The 22191-nt window shown below is 40.2% G+C and overlaps 1 protein-coding gene across 1 annotated transcript; it reads right to left on the bottom strand.

Moving 5' to 3' along the window:
* Positions 1–14462: 14462 nt before the first annotated feature.
* On the bottom strand, positions 14463–15104 carry LOC145139553 (uncharacterized). The gene has a single exon (XM_079073340.1). It carries the CDS (start codon positions 15102–15104, stop codon positions 14463–14465), a length of 642 nt encoding a protein of 213 aa, XP_078929466.1.
* Positions 15105–22191: the final 7087 nt, after the last annotated feature.

Below are 22191 nucleotides of genomic sequence, written 5' to 3'. Positions count from 1 at the left end.
TATTTAAAGGATCCTTTGCCCCCTTAGCCTCCCCTTATAGCCTCTTGTGAGTCCAGAAACCCTAAATCTCCGGTTTTCTCTCTTTTTGTGTGATATTAAGCCTTGTGGTGAAGTGTGGAAGGAAGATCTTGATGTAATCAAGCTTGGAACAAGAGGAAGGTTCCGAGTTCTTCTCCATCTTAGAACCGTTTTTTAGGTAACAAGTTGTTACCTTGACATTCTTCTATCTAGATCTATGAATGTATGAGATTAGGGCCACTTTGGCAATATTGATATGTTATTTTGGGTATTAGGCGTGATCTGAAGTTGCAACTTCAGATCTAGGCTTATCTTAGTCTGTAAGATCATAAAGTTTTAGTCTTTAGTGAGTTAATACCTTCTTCATCCCTTAGAACCTTTCTTTAGCTTGATTTGGGCCATTATCACCTTGCATGTGTGTAAAGTTTGCAACTTTACGTACGAAGTATGCCTTAGGAGCTTAGATTTGCATTATGGACCTTTAAAGTGGCTTAAAACCATCTGGATGGAGAAATGGCTGAAGGAACTCGACGAGTTGCATGGCCAACTCGGCGAGTCCGATGAAGATTGTCGTGCAAGGATTTCTGCATGGACTCGGCGAGTCAGTAAGGTGACTCGGCGAGTCAGCTAGGGTTTTCCCGACATTTGGACATGCATGAACTCGGCGAGTTGCAGGGAAACTCGACGAGTCAACCGGGGATTTCATGACTTCTCGATTTCAGGAAGGACTCGACGAGTCGGGTCAACATGGACTGTTGACCTTGACCGTTGACCTTGACTTTGACCAAGGATTGACTAGTTGACTTCTGGGGTATTTTGGTAAATTGGAAATTTATGGAAATGATTTTATGGTAAATATAGGTGGTGAAGTAAGTGGTCGTGGTCCGAGAGTTTGAGTTTATCACTTCGATTTGTTAGTTGAGAGGTGAGTTATCCTCGCTATATCAACAGGGTCTAAGGCACCAATTTCGGCCCTTATCGGATTTGTATACGGGTTATTGCATGATATGCTTATTGATTTACATCCTGGTAGTTAGGATGGTGATATGTTTAGTGACCTGGTTAGGTGGGTATCCTGGTATATAGGATGATGCTATGTTAGTGACCGGTTAGGTCTGTATCCTGGGTATAGGATGTTGCTATGATCGATGATTTGTTAAATCGGTTTGACTGTTATATATGCTAGCGTATGATATTATTTGCACATGTTTGTTTGATTGGGGTTGGGTTGAGGCGGACCTACTTTGTGCTGAAGGCCAACATACCCAGGGTGGTCCGAATAGAATACAGGACCAGGAGGGCATGTCAGTCAGACCGAAGGCCCGACGAGCGGTCCGGATAGGCTATAGGCCTTGCGAGATGGTCCAGTCAGGCTGAAGGCTCATTATGCATACTGTTTGCTTATATGTTTATATGATATGGTTATATCTATATGACGTTGGTATATTGGGGGTAACTCACTAAGCCTTCGAGCTTACATTTATCGATTATTATTTCAGGTACTTCAGACGATCGCGGGAAGGCAAACGCGTGATCGTACTGCTCCTCACACTTATGATTTTATGATTTGATTCTGGGATAATCTGACTATATACTATTTTGAAAACAAGTTTTGTAATAATCATGGGTTTTGAAATGTTTTAAAAAGTTTAAATTTGGCATGATTTTTTATGGGTGTTACAAGTTGGTATCAGAGCCTTTGGTTTGAGTGAATTGGAGGAAACACTCGCGTGTCTCCAGTCTCAAACTAAGGACAAGATTTTAAAACGATTTTCTTAAAATGTTTTCAAAATAATAAAGGAGGATGCAAGTGTACGATCAGCCGGAGCTCGCGGATATACCCCAAAATACCTTACGGATTATTTGATTATGTGATATGTTAGAACAACATGCTAGTACTAGGCTAGGGATCTTCAGGAATTGCATGATAAAATTGCATGATTATATGATGCATGATAGCCTAGGGTCTTTCCTTATATGAAATTGACATCATTACTGTAGTTGCTTAGTGTATGCATCACGACCGTACATAATTAAGATCTTATAGCCTGAGAATGTTTGGTTTGGCCTTATTTCCTGTTCTTTTTTGATGAAGGGCTTAGGGTAGGATCAGGTATTCGAAATTCTATAGGGTCCAGCGTTATGTATAGTTAGCATACACGAGTGCTGCAGGGTTGGTGGAAGTTTCATGGATGGGTAGGTTGTTTGGAATGAGTCTACCGGTTATGAGATATTTAGCCTTCCTCCAGGAGTGAGGATTGAGCGTATGCCATGATTATGTATAGTTTTAGGGTGTTGTGATGATACTTGAGACAAATATGGGTAGGTGTGGAAGGTAGTATGGGTCTGTACTACTGAAAGCGCAGGACCCATACGCGTAGCAAGGAAGTCGCAACCCCTAGGGTTTTGGTTGGGAGTTGGTTCCTGGATTGTTATGTGGAATATTTGATATCTTTTTGGTATGTTTTCATTAGGTGGTTACACGTCGATTCGTGACTGGATCCGGGCCAGGATGTCACACCCCCAAACCGGAACGGCGGAAACGTTCGGGGTGGATGACTTCATATGTAGTATCACAACAATTGCATCATAGTAATCAAAGTAAACACAACCATTACATTAAGATATGAATATTTACATCTGTTTAATACATAGTTTGTATACATCAAAAGTATAACAAAATATAAAAGATGTGACTCTATACGCTCCGTCTTCTCAAAAGCTTGCGGGAGTACCTGGCTACTAATTTCCTGAGAATACAAGCGATTTTTGAAAGAGTATCAGCATTAAGCTGGTGAGTTCATAAGCATGTTTTTGTAATGAAAACCTGTCATTGAATCTGTAAAATGTTTGTATGCTTTCCAAGAAATTCCGATATTTTCTAACATATATGTTTATTACTGTGTTCTGTAGTAGCGTATAATGTATTAGTTTGCATGTCTGGTTATCACCAGCTGTATTGTATAACGTTGTTTTGAATGAAAACCCTTTGTATGAAAACCCTGGCTATCACCAGTAATGTATAGAATGTTCTATTTGAAAACGCTAGTTACTACCAGTCTGTATAGTAGTTTCATTACTTAAAATAAACCTATGAGTTGAAATCCCTGGAATCCTCCAGTTGTATTATGAACTAGTTTTATTAATGAAAATAAAACTAATGAAGAATGAAATCCCGTAAACAATAAGGTTAGTTTATACTATTGTGAGTCGTATAACCATGCTTGATATGACATAGTGACCTTTACGACGTTCTTCAAGTGTCGGTTAAATGACATTTGTCACCCCAGGCATGTCTGCCTAACTGTAGCTAGCAGTTCATGTGTGGGATTGTCAGTCCCGAATAGATCTATTCACAAATCTCACGCTCTCCCTCCAGGTGACTATGGTTATACTATGATAGGATTTAACCTGTACCCCGAAAGGTACAATTGAAGTGTTGTCTCATAATCCTGTATTAACTAGTTTACGTGTGGTTCTGTATGGTTCTTTTGTATTTGAATCCGTGTGTATACTTTAAAGGGTAATAATTATACTTAAATAATTATTTAATGTTGTACTCTTGAAGTCCGAATGTAGTAATGTATATCATAAACTAAATCTATCATAGTTTATATGTTTTGCAATGCATAACTCTGAATTCATAAAACTGTGTATTGAAAACCCCAAACTATACCTATTATAGTTTGCATGTACGTTGTGTACTTGGTTCGTGTATTGATCTGAAAACTATGCAATTATGGTTATACGTTGAAAACGTCCCTTATGCTCAGCATGTTACAAAAGGGATAAAATATCTAAATATTTTTATAAAACATGGAAATCTTTTGGTTGTATCAATTGCATAAGTTTTAAAACCTGTTGAAATTCTTTTGTATAAGTTCACAAAATCATTTGTGTTTGGCTTGTATCCCCCCCTGAAAACCTTAAAAATAGTAAAAGCATAGGGGTATGAACTCACAGTTAGTTGCGTGAAAGTGTTGGACAACGAAACTGGAAATGAAGACCCTCGAGTTGATGTACGCGACACTTAACAAAATCCTAATAACAATTTAATACATATGTGTATATTATTAGCGAAACCATTATTTCTAGTGTTGGAACCACACTTGCTTTTGGTTTAGGAATGTTACCGGGACTCGATTGAATCGGAGAAAGCGGGTTTTCATCCAAGTTCACCACTTAGGGAGGGTTTGCGGTCGTGAATGGGGTTTACGGTCGTGAACTTTTCTCGGCCGTGAACAGCCCCTTGAAGAGTTTACGGCCGTGAACGATGTTCTTGAAGGAAATATGAACTTTTTAAGGGTGTACGGCCGTAAATGGTTTGCGGCCCTTGAAGGTTTGAAGATTTGAAGGATGTATGGCCGTAAACTCAAGAACAAAAATGTTGGATTCGATGAAAAACGCGCTTTAGATGCTCCAAAACAACCTCCAAAGGCGATTCTTGATGATTTTCGGGAGAAAAGAGGGTATTTTGGGTGTTTACGGTTGAAAGGTTTAGAGAGAGAATGGGGGAGTTTTCGGCCAGAAAGGTTCAAATGAAGGTGGGAGTCCCGTATTTATAGGTTGGGTGTATGGTCGCTGGTGGGGGGCATCTGTCACTGGCCGCACACGGGTTTACGGTCGTGAACATCACTCAGGTCGAAAACTATTGATTTTTCAAAGGAGACTCGGGTTTTTCGCGTGATTTTGGTTCCGACTCGTATATAAAATTCAATTATATAACTAAATGATTTTCCAAACCAAAGGAATTTGACGGAACTCAATAAAATTCAAATTTTATTAACGGAAATTAGCTAACGGTAACGGAAAAAAGTTCGAGTTGTCACACAGGATCAGGAGAGGGCGGACAGGAGGCGCCAACAGCGCCCGAGACTATTAGCCAGATGAGGCCAGATAAGATGGACGACAGGATCCGGGAGATCCTACATGATGAGGTTGTTGCTAGGTTCTGGGCTCAGTTGTCGGAGATGTTTGGGTCTATCAAGACCGCTATGGTGTAGTACTTTGATGATCGATATGCAACCCTCACTGAGGCAGCTGCCGCAGCAGCCACATCAGCTGTATCGGCGGAAGGGTTGGGAGCCGGTCGGGCTTTTCAGTATCGGGACTTCGACAACACGAAGCCCCTTACTTTTGATGGGACTCAGGATCCCATCAAGGCTATGAGGTGGTTATCTGATGTGGAGGGGTGCTTATTCACATGTTCATGTCCTACTGACCAGAAGGTCAGATGTGCCTTGAACCTGCTGAGGTCTGGGGCAAAGGACTGGTGGAGGTTGATGACTGGGTCTTACACTGATGATCAGAGAGCTGCGGTTACTTGGGAGCAGTTTAGGGATATGTTCCGCACTCACTACATTCCACGAGTCGAGCGGGAACGGTTAGCTCAGGAGTTTCTGGATCTGAGACAGGATGGTGAGACGGTTACAGAGATCACCCGTATGTTCACCGAGAGGGCGATGTTCTGCCCAGAGTTTGCTTCTGAGCAAGCTCAGATGACTCGTTATCTGAGCATGCTCAAGACTGATATTCGACAGTTTGTGGAGACCCAACGTTGTGATACGCTTTTGGATTTACAGGAGGCCACTAAGCGGCGTGAGATTGAGATTGAGCTACAACTGAGAGAGCACCGTCGGGCCCCGACACAGGCACAGTCAGCGCCAAAGCGGTCTAAGCCTGCTGATTCCAGATCAGGGGGGACAGCAGGGCTGCACTTGTGGCAAGTGCGGGAAGGATCACTCAGGGGTTTGTAGATTTAGTAGTGTGTGCCGCAAATGCGGCAGGGAGGGGAATTATGCAAAGGATTGTCGTCAGACGGCCCTGGTTCAGGATATGAGGATCTGCTACCACTGTCATCAGGTTGGTCATGTGAAGACCAACTGTCCACAGCTCGCACCCAGGCCGGCGCACGCTCCAGCGCCGGCTACACTGAGGATTACTGACGAGATTCAAGGTCGAGTAGCACCCCCGAGGGCCCAGGGACGCGCCTTCCAGCTTACAGCAGTGGAGGCCAGAGCAGCACCGGATGTGGTTGCTGGTATGTTTCTATCCCTTATCTTACTGATTATATATGTTTTATGCTTATATGTTTGTACCTGTGATTAGGTACGTTTTTAGTGAACTCATTACCTGCTTTAGTATTATTTGACTCAGGGGTGAGTCGGTCGTTTGTTTCTCAGACCTTCGGTAGGGAGTTCGGGTTGCCAGTAGGAGAGTTAGAGTGTCTGTTGCGAGTCTCCATCGCCAACGAACACGAGATTTCCGCTTCTTCGATCTATCGGGGTTGCGTATTGGAGATTTTTGGAGTATCTTTTCCGATAGACCTGATTCTGATTCCCATGGGGGATATATGTGTGATTGTGAGTATGGACTGGCTTAGTCGCTTTGGAGCTATGATCGATTGCGAGGGTCAACGAGTGGTGTTTCGAACCCCAAGAGGGGGAGAACTAATTGTCTATGGCGAGGGTACCAGATTGGGATCAGGATTTTGTTCAGCTGCCAGGGCTCGGTAGTACATTCAGCACGAGTGTGTGGGTTATTTAGCGTACATGGTAGATACGCGGGCCGGAGATCAGGTTTCAGTTTCAGAGGTTCCGGTGGTCAGGGCGTTTGTTGATGTGTTTCCGGAGGAGTTACTCGGAGTGCCTCCGGAGAGGCAAGTTAAGTTTAGGATCGACCTAGTGCCAGGTGCGGCCCCTATCTCCAAGGCGTCGTACCGGTTGTCATCATAGTTGCATGAACTGCTGGGGAAGCAGTTCATTCGTCCGATCAGTTCCCCGTGGGGAGCGTCGATATTCTTCGTCAGGAAGAAGGATGGTTCACACCGGATGTGCATCGAATACCGGGAGTTGAACAAGTTGACGGTGAAGAACCGTTATCCGCTCCCGAGGATAGATGATTTATTTGATCAGTTGGAGGGTGCATCTTGGTTTTCCAAGATAGACTTGAGGTCTGGGTATCATCAGGTCAGGGTCAGAGAGGAGGAAGTGTAGAAGACCGTGTTCCGAACTCGTTACAGACGTTACGAGTTCGTGGTGATGCTGTTTGGGCTCACCAACACGCCAGCAGTGTTTATGGACCTGATGAATCGGGTCTGCAGGCCGATGCTCGGTCGCTCAGTCATAGTATTCATCGACGATATCTTGGTGTATTCCAAGACCCGAGAGCAACATGAGGAGCATCTGCAGGAGTTATTGGGAGTTTTTGAGGCGGGAATGGGTTTATGCCAAGTTCTCGAAGTGCGAGTTTTGGTTACGAGAGGTCCAGTTCCTGGGACACCTCGTTAACCAGGAGGGGATTTTGGTCGATCCGACCAAAATCGAGGCGGTTATGCAGTGGGAGGTTCTGAAATCTCCCTCAGACATCAGGAGCTTCTTAGGATAAGCAGGGTACTACCGGAGATTCATACATGATTTCTCCAAGATTGCAGTCCCCTCACTCGTCTGACGAGGAGGGGAATGGATTTCCGATGGGGCCCTGAGCAGCAGAGGGCGTTTGAGACCCTCCGACAGCGACTATGTGAGGCTCCAGTTGTGAGTCTCCCGGAGGGAGTGGAGGATTTTGTGGTATTCTGTGATGTATCCATCACGGGACTGGGAGCGGTTCTCATGAAGAGAGGACGGGTGATAGCCTATGCATCGAGGCACTTGAAGCCGCATGAGACGATATACCCTACTCATGATCTGGAGTTGGGACGGTGGTATTCGCTCTCAATATTTTGAAACATTACCTCTATGGGGTCCGTTGTACCATCTACACGGACCACAAGAGCCTGAGACACATCATGGATCAGCCGAACCTGAACATGAGACAGCGCAGATGGTTAGATATAGTCAAGGACTACGATTGTGAGATCCTTTACCACCCAGGTAAAGCGAATGTGGTTGCGGACGCGCTAAGCCGCAAGTCAGCTGGATCTTCTATTCCAGTGACATGCATGAGGATTTCAGTAAATTCTCCACTTGTGGGGTTGATCAGGGAAGCCCAGACTGAGGGTATGCGTTAGGAGAACTGAAAACTTGAGAGGATCAGTGGTGAGAACACTTAGTTTATGCAGGAGAGCCGGGGGTTATTGACCCGTTGCGGTCGGATCTGGGTTCCGATGCCTGGTGGGGTCAAACAGACCATATAGGAGGAGGATCATAAGTCTCGCTTCTCTATTCACCAGGGGGCCACCAAGATGTACCGGGACTTGCGATTGAGTTACTGGTGGTCGTGCATGAAGCGAGAAATCGCTTGGTATGTCGAGAGGTGCTTGACCTGCAGGATAATCAAGGCCGAGCACCAAAGGCCGCATGGCAAGCTGCAGCTTCTGGAGATTCCCATGTGGAAATGGGAGCAGGTCGCGATGGACTTCATCACCAAGCTGCCAAAGACGGCGAAGGGGTTCGATGCTATTTGGGTCATCGTGGATCGATTGACCAAGAGTGCTCACTTTCTGCCCATTCGGGAGAGCTCATCGGCCGAGAAGCTGGCCGATGTGTATATACACGAGATTGTCGCTTGCCATGGGGTTCCAGTCTCTATCGTCTCAGACCATGATGTTCAGTTTACCTCCCGATTCTGGCAGAAGTTCTACGAGGAATTGGACACATGGCTGCACTTCAATACAGCCTATCATCCGCAGACGGACGGCCAGAGTGAGCGGACCATACAGACTCTTGAGGATATGTTGAGAGTCTGTGTTATTAACTTCGGTAGGAGCTGGGACTCCTACCTACCCCTTGCAGAGTTCTCCTACAACAACAGCTTTCACTCCAGAATTGGTGCTCCACCATATGAGCTGTTGTATGGGTGGAGATGTCGCACCCCCGTCTGTTGGGGTGAGGTGGGTCATAGGGTGATGGGTCCGACCAAGGTAGTCTTGCAGACTGCCGATATGATTCAGCAGATTAGACAGCGGCTGCAGACCGCACAGAGTCGGCAGAAGAGCAACGCTGACCGACGCCGATCTGAGTTGGAGTTTCAGGTCGGTGACATGGTACTCCTGAAGGTCTCACCCTGGAAGGGTGTGAATCGCTTCAGGAAGAGGGGGAAATTGGGTCCCCAATACATTGGACCATTCAGGATCATATCCAGAGTTGGCAAGATGGTGTATAGACTAGAGCTACCAGTGGAGCTTAGTCAGATCCACAACACCTTACATGTGTCCTAGTTACGGAAGTGTGTATTAGATGAGGAGGCAGTGGTGTCCTTGGATGACATACAGGTCGACGAGCGCCTGAATTACGTAGAGAGAGGAGTGGCCATTCTGGAAAGGAAGGTGAAGGTTTTGCGGAAGAAGGAAGTGCCTTTGGTAATGGTACAATGGGAGCACCGGAGGGGATCTGAGTGGACTTGGGAGTCGGAGGCTGAGATGCGGGAGAATTATCCAGAGTTGTTCACCGCAACAGACTTCGAGGACGAAGTCTAGTTCAAGTGGGGGAGAATTGTAACACCCCGACTCTCAGGTATAAACTTTCAATCTTATCTTTCCAATTCTAAAAGTTGACTCGACGAGTTGGATGACCCGACTCGTCGAGTAGGTACGGTTCTGGTCGCGAGTTTTAAGTGACCAACTCGGCGAGTTGGAGGACGGACTCGGCGAGTTGTAGCTGGAATGAGAAACCCTAATCCCCGGGGTTTTGCACCCTATTTAAAGGATCCTTTGCCCCCTTAGCCTCCACTTACAGCCCTTTGTTAGTCCAGAAACCCTAAATCGCCGTTTTTCTCTCTTTTTGTGTGATATTAAGCGTTGTGGTGAAGTGTGGAAGGAAGATCTTGAAGTACTCAATCTTGGAACAAGAGGAAGGCCGTACATCCGAGTTCTTCTCCATCTTAGCACCGTTTTTGAGGTAACAAGTTGTTACCTTGACCTTCATCTATCTAGATCTATGCATGTATGAGATTAAGGCCACTTTGCCAATATTGATATGTTATTTTGGGTATTAGGCGTGATCTGAAGTTGCAACTTCAGATCTAGGCTTATCTTGGTCTGTAAGATCATAAAGTTTCAGTCTTTATTGAGTTAATACCTTCTTCATCCCTTGGAACCTTTCTTTAGCTTGATTTGGGCCATTATCACCTTGCATGTACGTAAAGTTTGCAACTTTACGTAAGAAGTATGCCTTAAGAGCTTAGATCTGCATTGTGGACCTTTAAAGTGGCTTAAAATCGCCTGGATGGAGAAAGGACTGAAGGGACTCGACGAGTTGCATGGCCAAGTCGGCGAGTCCGATGAAGATTGTCGTGCAAGTATTTCTTCATGGACTCGACGAGTCACTAGGGTGACTCGGCGAGTCAGCTAGGGTTTTCCCGACATTTGGACATGCATGAACTCGGCGAGTTGCAGGGAAACCCGACGAGTCAACTGGGGATTTCACGACTTCTCGAGTTCAGGAATGACTCAATGAGTCGGTGAATTGCAGTCGACGAGTCGGGTCAACATGGACTGTTGACCTTGACCGTTGACATTGACTTTGACCAAGGATTGACTAGTTGACTTCTGGGGTATTTTGGTAAATTGGAAATTTATAGAAATGATTTTATGGTAAATATAGGTGGTGGAGTTCGTGTCCGTGGTTCGAGAGTTTGAGTTTATCACTTTGATTCGTCAGTTGAGAGGTGCGTTATCCTCACTATATCAACAAGGTTTAAGGCACCAATGTCGGCCCTTATCGGATTTGTATCCGGGTTATTGCATGATATGCTTATTGATTTACATCATGTTAGTTAGGATGGTGATATGCTTAGTGACCTGGTTAGGTCGGTATCTTGGTATATAGGATGATGCTATGTTAGTGACTGGTTAGATCTGTATCCTGGGTATAGGATGTTGCTATGATTGATGATCTGTTAGATCGGTTTGACTGTTATATATGCTAGCGTATGATATTATGTGCACATGTTTGTTTGATTGGGGTTAGGTTGAGGCGGACCTGCTTTGTGCTGAAGGCCAACATACCCAGAGCGGTCCGGATAGACTACAGGCCCAGGAGGGCATTTTAGTCAGACTGAAGGCCTGACGAGCGGTCCCGATAGGCTGTAGGCCCTGCGAGGTGGTCCAGACATGTCGAAGGCTCGGAGAGCGGTCTAGAAAGGCTGAAGGCCTGCGAGACGGTCCAGTCAGGCTGAAGGCTCATTATGCATGTTGTTTGCTTATATGTTTATATGATATGGTTATATCTATATGGCGTTGATATTTTGGGGGTAACTGACTAAGCCTTCGAGCTTACATTTATCGATTATTGTTTCAGGTACTTCAGACGATCGCGGGAAGGCGAAGGCGTGATCATACTACTCCTCACACTTTATGATTTTATGATTTGATTCTGGGATACTCTGACTATATACTATTTTGAAAACAAGTTTTGTAATAATCATGGGTTTTGAAATGTTTTAAAAAGTTTAAATTTGTCATGATTTTTTTATGGGTGTTACAGGGTGCATGCATAAAGAAACATATTTGTTGAACTGCGTATGCAATGTCCGGTCGGGTAAAAGTCAGGTATTGTAAAGCCCCGACCAAACTGCAGTATAAAGCACCATCAGGTAGTGGATTTTCGGCGGTAGCACTTAGTTTGGAGTTGGTATCAATCGGAGTGGTGCATGGTTTGCAATCCTGTATATTAGCACGGTTAAGAATGTATTGCACATACTGTTCTTGGGTAAAAAATAGACCTCCTTTCTAATGTTGGACTTGAATACCAAGGAAGCGATGGAGCGGCCCAAGGTTAGACATTGCAAACTATTTGGAAAGACGACCAATAAAGTTACGAAGAATTGCATTGTCGGATGCGGTTAAGATAATGTCATCCACGTACAATAGTAAATATGCAATTTTGGTAACCTGATGGAAGACAAAAAGAGATGTGTCGCTGGTTGTGCTCTTGAAACCGCATGTCTGAATATAGTTGGCAAACCAATGATACCATGCGCGCAGGGCCTGTTTGAGGTCGTATAGAGATTTGTGCAATCGACATACATGATTTGGGTTTTGTGAGTCCACTAATCTGGGGGGTTGGAACATATAAACCGTTTCTTTGAGATCCCCCATGTAGGAATGTGTTTTTCACGTCTAGTTGATGGATTGGCCATGAGCGGGAGACGGCTAGACTGAGAACGGTTCGGATCGTGGTTGGTTTCATGACGGGACTAAATGTTTCGTCACAGTCAACCCCGACTTGTTGACATTTTCCATTAACTACCAGCCTTGCTTTGTAATGAGAAAGTTTCCTATTTGTGTGAAATTTGTGTTGGTATAACCACATACAACGTATAATTTTAGCATTAGGTGGTCGTGGAAAAAGTTCCCAAGTGTTATTATCCATTAGAGCCATGTATTCATCAGTCATAGCACAGTTCCTGTTTAGATCAGACATGGTGTGTTTGTGGGATTTGAGAAGGGGGGACACGGTTGAGGTGGTGGTCTTGGTGTTTAGGTTGAATTGGGTTTTGGGTTTGGAGATGCCTGCTCGCAGGCAAGTTGTCGTAGGGTGGAGAGAGTGTGTGGGAGGGGTGGCTGGTGGTTAGTGGTTTCGGTGGGAATAGGTAATAGGGAAGGAGGTAAGATCGGGGATGTGAGGAGAGGGTGTTTGGAAGGGTTGTTCGGTAAGAGAGGGTGGTGGAAAAAAATTAATGGGTGGAGGTGAGGTAGGTATTATGGTAGAGGAAGGAGGTGTTGGCGAAGAAGGGTGGTAGGGTGATGTTTCGGTGGTGGTGGGTTAAAAGAGGAGAGGAGTAGGATCGGAATAATGAAGGATGGTGGGGTTGGGGTTGTTTGGGAATTGGCAAAAGGAAAAGATGTTTCGTCAAAGGTGATGTGGCCGGAAAGGATGACTTTTCCTGTTAATAGGTCAAGGCAAAAATAGCCACGGTATTGGGGTGGATAGCCAAGAAAGACACAAGCTTTTGAGCGGGGAGCGAGCTTGTGTGGGCGAGTGACGTTAAGGTTTGGATAACAAGCGCACCCAAATGTGCGAAGGTGGTTGTATGTAGGATGTTTAAGATAAAGTATAGAAGTGGGGGTACGGTTTTGAAGTAGTTTGGTGGGGAGGATATTGTGAAGGTAAGTGGCGGTGTGAAGGGAATCAACCCAAAAAGAAGATGGTAAGGAGGCGTGGGTGAGGAGAGATAGCATGAGTTCGTTAAGGGGGGCGAATCAGGCGTTCGGCAGTGCCGTTTTTTTGGGAGGTATTAGGGCAGGAGAACCGGATATGAGGAACGGTGGAAGATGCAAAGTTTTGAAAATGGGTGTTGTTGAATTCACCTCCTTTATCACATTGAAAGGTTTTGATGGTGGTACTAAATTGAGTTTGGATATATTTCTAAAAGTGTTTGATTTTTTCAAAAGTGTCGGATTTGTATTTGAGAGGAAAGACCCATGTGTAGTGAGAGTAATCATCGATTATAACATGATAGTATTTGAAACCCGTATTACTTGGGATGGGTAAGGTCCACAAGTCGGCATGTACAAGATCAAAGGGATGTAAAGTGGTAGATGTGGAATCTGTAAATGGTAGTCGTTTGTGTTTAGCAATTTGATAGGAATGGCAAACAAAAGATCTATCAGTTTTATTGCAAGTAATATGTTTATTAAGACTAAGAAAATCCATTACATGATGACCCGAATGTCCTAGTCTAGAATAACAAAATGGAGAACTGGATAAAACAGAAAAAGATAGAGGTCACCATTGCTATTGTGCCTCATTAGATGCTTCCCAGTCTTGAAATCCTTAACAAAAAAAACGAAATGGGTCAAATTCAACGGAAAAGTAATTATCACAACATAATTTACGAACAGACACAAGGTTTTTTAACAACATTAGGTGTGTGTAAGACATTGGGAACGTAAATAGGTCTAGTTGGGTGAGGTAGGGTGATGAGGCATGATCCATGAACTGGTACCTGATTACCATTGCCAACAAACACAGACTTAATAGATGACACACGAGGGTTAGTTATTTTACCTGCATCCGGAGTGAGGTGGGAGGTTGCACCTGTGTCCATGTACCATTGATCATTAGTGGGTTCGAGATTCATGGCAGAAAAGGCAGATTCAAATTTCATTGGCTCCAATGGATTGACCTCCGCAAGTTTGGCTTAATGTTGTCGAGTGGGCTGCTGAGGAGGGCCTGGAGGAGGGCCCCATGGAGCGGCCCACCCACCTTATATTGGATATGGACAGGGAGGTGGGGAAGCCCAATAAGGGGCAGCCCAATATGGTGGTGGGTATGCAGACCATGACATTCGCTGATGACCAGAAGAAGATTCGTACCGATTCTGGTTGCTGGATCTATTTTGGGGTTGGTAAGGAGGCTGATTTAACGATCTGCCCTGGGATCCAAAGGTGTTGGGGCGGCGTTTGAGTTATGTGGTTGATGGTTTGGCCGACTGCGATGTGCGGCTGCATCCCGTCTAGGTGGTGGATCAGAAGGTTGCTCATTGTCAATAGTGGCTGCAATTTATGTGGGGGAATGAGACTCTCGAGCGCGTTGGCATTGGTACTCGAGTTGAAACATGGAACATGTCGTGTCCCATGAGGGTAAACTTTGATTGATTAAAGCAGTGGTGGTATCAAACTCGGAGTGAAGACCACGAACGAGTTGTAACACGAGGCGGTTGGCGGAGACATGACACTCCACATCTTCAAGCTGGGATGCGAGATCTTTGAGGTGTTGACAATAGACTTCAAGAGATGACATGACACGAAGGGTGAGGTTGTTAAATTCGTGTTCTATGGTAGCCGCGCGAGAGCCTTTGTTATTGAGGAATATGTCTTTGACCTTATTCCAGGCATCAAGGGCGGTGGTTTGGTCAAGAACCCGAACCAGGAGATCATTAGAAAGTGTTCCATAAATCCATTGGAGAACAATTGCATCGATTACTGACCAAGTTTCATAGGCTGGATCGGTGATTGTTGGAGGAGCAGTACCATCGATGTAAGTGAGGACTTTATATCCTTGGGCATGGAGCTTGAATAGGCGCACCCACGACGAATAAGTGACTTTGATGCCATCAAGAACACGCACCTTGTTCTGGATATTCTGGACGGTGTAGATCGGGTGGATCGCTTTGCTAGGGTTGGCTTCCGACTTGTCTGTCATGTTGATTTAGTGAAGATGAGATGACACAACCTTGGCTGTGAATGAGAATGAGAGGAGAAAAAAATAGGTATTGAGCCTTGTCTTTGATACCATGTAAATCTTTGAGATTGAATGCCCCTCTCATTAACTAAGAGCCAATATATATAGGGTTGTAGAATCGGGAAAAATAGGAAACAAATCATCTAAATATGGTACATATTAGACTAAATAACAATACATATATAACAAAATAAAATCTGAAATATATATAAAATATATCTGGTTAATAGAGAGATGGGATAGTGACCGGTGGGACACAGATTAAATTTCTTAAATGTGGTTTCAGGTTTATGGTGATGAGATATAGATATGTGGGGTCTATTAATTTTTTTTATTATATAAAAAATAAATACATAAATAAGAAAATTAATTAAAAAATAAATTAATAAGGACACAATAGTTTTTTTAGGTAAGACAAGGATCAAACGCGCAACTAAAATAAATAGTAGGGACTAAACGCACAAATTTCCCCAAACCGTAGGGTGCATTCATGTAATTGACTCCTTTTTGAAGTTTAATCCTTCATTTGGCAGAATACACTCTTTTTTATGTTTCAAGAATCATTAGCACCTACCTTTTTGCAGTAAATATGTATTGTAACGTCAGCCCACGCCGTCGGGTCTTGGTGTTGGATATGGGTCGAATATCTGGAGGAGGTGCCGCTAGAGAATTTTTGGCGAGATTCCAAGCAGCCATCACAGTACAAATTCGGTAGAACCGCCTGAGGGACTATGCCCCGGGAGCAGACTTCAACAATCAAGTCAATTCGATGTGTGAGATGAGGTAGTTTCTCTTGGCCATAGAACCACCTTGATGTGTTGGGAGGAAAAGTGTTTATAAGGGACCATTAGGTCAAAAGGAATAAGGCCCGACCTTGGGCCAACCCAATTCAGGCCTGACGAGCCAAGAGCTGGGTTAAGTTGAGATATCACGAAAGGCTACCAGGTGGGACCAGTGCCGTCTCACCAACTGTCAGGTCTAGCAAATAGACCTAACGTCGTCAATAATGTTTATAATATTTGTACTTTTTTCAAAAATAATTTGGGAATTGATAAATATGCATTGGTTTTTGGACAATATGTCTACTTAGTTATTTAAATAACAAACTGGGAATTGATAAATATGCATTGTTTGAGCGTCTTGTAATTTTTTTGTTTGATGCAGAGTTAAGTACCAAGTAGGATGTCTTGTAATTATTTCTTTCTACTATCTATCTAGACTTAAGTGTAGGCTTGGTAACTTAGTTTTTATTGGTATTGTAATAGTTCCTGATAAACGAATGGCTGCCCAAGTGGGCTAGATAAGAAGTGGATTTTGTTATAGTTTATGTCATGGAGAGGTTTGTGTTATGTTTAGTGTATGTGGTTGTTATAATACTTGAAAAAGTGAATATGTTAATGGTCCATAATAAGTACTTCCATACTTGTGTCATAGGTTCTACAATAAGAGCTTGGACACTTTAAAATATATTTTAGTCTAATAAATGTTTTGGCGTTCAACCGTCATGGGCAAAGGTACATTCTTATTTTTTTAAGAGAATTGAAAAGTTGAACGTTTGTTTACACAAAAGACATATGCTCATAATATTTTTACCAACTTTTATTTGTTTATGTTTAGTGGTTATCTTCTCCTAAAATAATGCAGTTTCTCAAGTGGTGGTGAAGAGGGTTGATGGAGGCTGCATCACTTTGATCCTTCAAGATTTCATCAATATAATCATCTTGTAATGAATTACATTATTATAAACATAATTATAAACATAATTACATCTTGTAAAACATAATTACATCAAGATTTCACCCACTAAAACATAATGAATTACATTATTATAAACATCTTGTAAGGCGATAACATGGGACATACTTTCTCATTCGGTTTTGTTCTACTAATACAACATTTAGACTTAATAATTTTTTTTTCAACGTATTTATGTTTTAAATATTGAGAATGTTAGACAAGTTTGAATTGAAGTAATGATATTATGTTTTTTATTCGTTATCCTAATTATCTTATTATTATTCCATTTAAAATTGAACAATAGATCTAGTTTATTAATATATATTGCGTTAAAAAATGTCACTAAAAGTATGGAAAAAATATTTATTTTAGTAGTTAAATAGTGGCATAAAAATAGTGTCATTAAAACCTACAAGTATTGTAGTGGCATAGTAGAAATCAAAAGTGTCACTAAAACCCAATAAGGCTGCAGCGACACAACCAGAAAATGTCACTAAAGCACTTTAGTGACAGCACTTTTAGTGACACTTTCTTTTTGTGCTGCAGATTGTCTACGAGGCGTTTAGTGACGCTTTTTTGGTTTTTAGTGACATTTTTCTATTCAATTAAATGTCCTTTTATTTGTAGCGTGGATGGTAGTAGGAGGGAGGGAAGAAATAGTTTCGTCCTTGCACTTTATGAAAAAAATGAGAAGTATGTGTTAAATCTAATTTTTTAGATTTGATATATTTGTTTATAGAAATAAGCTAGGAGTTCTCTTTATTTACGAAAATAACATTCAACTGTTTCAAAAATTGATAGACAAAAATGCATTTTATAATATTTATAAACATATATTTGAGAAATGACAAATATACCATTAATGGTAAGCTAAAAATAAATGATTCCTAGAGTTCCTAATTTTTTTGGTTTTCATTTTATATATATATATATATATATATATATATATATATATATAGAGAGAGAGAGAGAGAGAGAGAGAGAGAGAGAGACCTTTGAAAAAGGTTGCAATGGTACGTGTATTTACACAATTTTGACACAAAGTGACACAAAAGGGGCATACTCATTGTGTTGCGAATGTGCTGATGGCAAAAGCACGAGGTAAGGGGTGTGTTGGTGCTATATATGTGTATTTGTAATTTTGTATATGCACTTGTATTTTATATGTATGTAAATGAAGGGAACAAATAACCTATGACTTGCACTTGGAATAATACAAATGCTAGAAATACTAGAAAACATTAAACTACAACTGATCATAATTCTTTTTCTCCAAATGGAATTAGAGGAATTACGAGTCTCCGACTATGCCACAGGTTAAATGATTGAACTTTTCTCCTAAAATTCTAAATTCTTTTGGGTTTTATTTTCTTTCATTATTAATGTAAATGGTGGAAACTCGTGAATGTCACTCAAACTTTATTTTTATAAGTGAATTTTGGTTATTTTTTGAAATATTTTTTTATAACTGAGATCTAATCTTTTACTATTAAATCTATAAAAGTTGATATTTATGTTTAAACCAAATAAAACTGTTCTTTTTGTAAAAGAATGTGATTGTAATAATTGAAATTAATGACATCTCATAAAATGAAATACTTTTACAAATAAATAAATCTATAATCTGAATATTATCTTTGTAAAAGATCTTTTCCTAAAAAAAGAAAGAAACGTAGTAATGAAACCTTGGTAGGGCCATATATGAACCCTACAGAGTCAACATTAGAACCCTTCTCAGAAAAAAGCTTTTCAACTTTCCGCTTCCTTTGGACCCATTTATTCTCCACTACTAAACCATCCATGCACCTCTTTCATAGTATATCGATCCTGCCAAATAAGAAACACATACACATTTTAATTTTAAAAACGTACACCTATTATTCATATAATTTTTAATTTTTTTTCTCTTTTGAAAATTTATAAAATAATATTTTACAAAAAAGGTTCAAATGAAACTACATAAAAGTTAAGAGTTAAGAGAACCAATATCAATATATGATATTATAATCAATGAAAGGTCTAAGATGGTGTTGTAATATATTTATATATCTCTCTCTCTCTCACTGTGTGTGTATATATACACACACACTAGACGAATACCGCACGTTGCACAGTAAAACAATTATTTGTTTAAAATATTTTGAAATTTACAATTTTACCTATATTTTTTGGTTATTTTCTATCTATAATCTCGTTCACATTGGAACCGACGGTTCCTAAGATGTTGGAAGTTGTTACAGAACGATATCACTCGTTTGGATCGGCGCCAGTCCAAAGATTTTTCATGTCCAAAACTAAAAGTCACAATAATACCATGTGTTTGTATCGTAATTAGTAATTGTCATAAACTCATATTTCTTTCCGACTAAGGTGCATATCATACCCATATATTATACAATAATAATATGATTTTTTTTAAAGAAAAACATACCATAAAAGATTTGCATAAAATCTCCCTATCTAACAAAAGAATAGTTTTATTCTCATTTTGACATGTGTCATCTTATTAAGCCTCCTAATTAATGCATATTTTATTTTCCTTTTGTCATGTGTCACCATATTATATATATCCTAATTAATGCATGTCATTTGTAAATCTATTAATTCTCTATTTTAAATTTTAAATTTTAAATTTACCACTCTAATTACATTAAATTAATAACATTAGAATAAAAATTAAAATAAACTTCATGCAAATTATAAAGTGATATAATTTCACATATTTATTTAAATCAATTATTAAAATTTATATAACAAAAAAATCTCTTAATTAATAATTTATTTAAAATAATTGATTAATAATTTTTAGTTTTTATTTTAAAAGTTTAATTAATTGTGTAACCGTGGTTCCCACGGGTTATAAACTAGTACATTCATAAAAACATGTACACAATTTCTTCATTTTCTTTGCAGCAAAAGATAAAGTAAAAAAATGTCTTTAGATTCATGTTATTGATCAAAACATTTCCCTTATTACTATTTAAATTCGATTTTATCAAACGATTATCCCAATAATAATATAACTATAGTTGATCTTTTTTGGCTATTTATATTCATTATTTGCCTCTCATTTATGTCTTTATCATTGATAATTACCTTGTTAACAATAAATAAATATAACTTGGTTGTGAGATAACTTTATTCTTCAAAATATACTCCTTGTTAACAATAAATAAATATATGAGACGGTTTACTTACGAGTCTAAAAAATAGAGTTTTTAGCAGTGGCGGACACAGAAACTTCCCATATTAGTGTCACTGATTTTTAAAAACGTTGTACTGTAATAGACAACCAATTTTTTTTTTTAGATTAACGGGTGATTGGATTAGTGGCCCAAGACCCCCTGTGCTTAGCAATATAGTGTGGATAAGATCCAATGTCTTTTGAACTTGCATAAATTGTACAAAATCAATTTTTTTTGGGTTATGGCCACTGTCAAACATAAAAAGACTATCATACCCTTTTAATTTGTTTTTTATATATATTTTTTTAAATTTCTTTTACCATTTTTATAATTTAAAAATAAAAATGAAATATCAACCCCCAGGTCTCTCTCTCTCTCTCTCTCTCTCTCTCTCTCTCTCCCCTAAACCTAAATATCGCCGACGAATTCAAAACCACTTCTAAATCAAACCACCTTCGTCTTCCTCATCTGTTTTCGCCCATCCTCATCAACAAACACCCACCACTTGTCTCCTTAGCATCGACGTCAATATGTCCACCACTATCTCTGTCGTTCTCGTCCTCAAACACATACAATTACAAAGAAGCAGCAAAGCGGTGAATTTAATCTTGTGTTCGTGGCGATAGCCAGAGAAGGAAGATTATGGTGCATTAAACATTATGGACACCATTATGGAAAGAGTAGAATCCCAAGTCGATGCCTCCGAGAACCGCACCAATGCATCCCCTCTCGAAATCAATTATCCTCCCCCACATATAACCATAAAGATATTGATATTGAGGGTCTAATCTTAATATTTATTGGATTCCCTATAGATTCGTTAACTGGAGAAGAGTTTAAAGAAAATGTTCTCAAAGAAATTGGCAAATTCAAGGTTCTTTACTTAACCTATAACATAGAGAATGGAGAAGGGAGAAGTTTCATTGGAAAGGCGGAGGTGGAAGGGGATGATGAAAGATTCAGATCACGATCCATCAAAGGTTTATGGGGACTGTTTTGTGGGTGAAGAAAGATAAGTGAAACAGAGGTGACGATGGTTAAGTAACTTTTAATTTCAGGTTTTTTTATTTAAGTTGGGTTGGGTTTGGTTTGCTTCCATCATCTTTTTGAGTTACTAGTTCTTAGGGGGATATTCTTCTTTATGTAAATGATATATTATTTTGTTTGGAAACGAGTAAAATCAGGACTGTTTGGATTTCTTATTGTCTAAGTCGGTTGATGGTGATGAACTTTATTGATGCCAAAATTGATGTTTAATCCTTCTTATTTTCCGAGTGAGAAATTAAATATCCTCATACCTTTTGATCCTACCAATCCTCCTATTCATTTAAATGATGACATGTATCATATTAGTATCCTAAAATATCATTAAATTTCATTAAATGAACATTAAATGTTACGCATGTCATCATTTCATTGGGTAGGAGGATATGTAGGAACAAAAAGTAGGAGGATATTTAATTTCTCCATTCCGAGTTAATTAATGATGGATTTCTTTTTAATTTCATTGTTTTTTTTTGTAATAATAGGACCAATATGCTCTTTGTTCTGATTCTTTACAGATCCTAGCCATATCATGTTTAAAAGAGAGAGAGAGAGAGAGAGAGAGAGAGAGAGAGAGAGGTACCATAGTACGAGGGGATGGGGTAGGGCTAATTTTTATTTCTAATTAAATTAAACACTTTAAAGTATTTCAATAAATAGAAAAAAAAGCAAAAAAGAAATAAAAGGGTAAAACAGTCTTTTCAGTTTAACAGGACCATAACCATAAAAAGAACTGATTTTGGACTATCCATGCAAATTCAAAAGATTTTGGACATTATCCATATTTTTTTGTCAACCACAAGGACCAAATTTATAGTTTAGTAAAAAAAACTAAAATTGAGTTTAGCTACAATAAAAATAAATAAAAAAACATAAGTAAACCCCCTAAATTATGTTATATGAACGGTATAAAATGTGATTAAATAAACTAGAAATCTATCTATTTATCTCTCTATTTATCTATCTATCTATCTATCTAGGGAAATCTTTAATATTTTGGAAAAATTAACGATTAAGTGTCAATTCTTTTTTTTTTTTGAATAACAAAGCTCAACAAATTGGATAAATTATTCAGTTTATCC

This window comes from Lactuca virosa, chromosome 9, assembly GCF_052849685.1.
Source record: "Lactuca virosa cultivar CGN04683 chromosome 9, Lactuca_virosa_CGN04683_v6, whole genome shotgun sequence".
Taxonomy (NCBI): Eukaryota; Viridiplantae; Streptophyta; class Magnoliopsida; order Asterales; family Asteraceae; genus Lactuca; species Lactuca virosa.
This window is presented reverse-complemented; position numbering and strand designations above follow the sequence as displayed.

Excerpts from the sequence above, each read along its gene's own strand:
- LOC145139553 (XM_079073340.1), bottom strand. The coding sequence starts at position 15,104 with ATGACAGACAAGTCGGAAGCCAACCCTAGCAAAGCGATCCACCCGATC.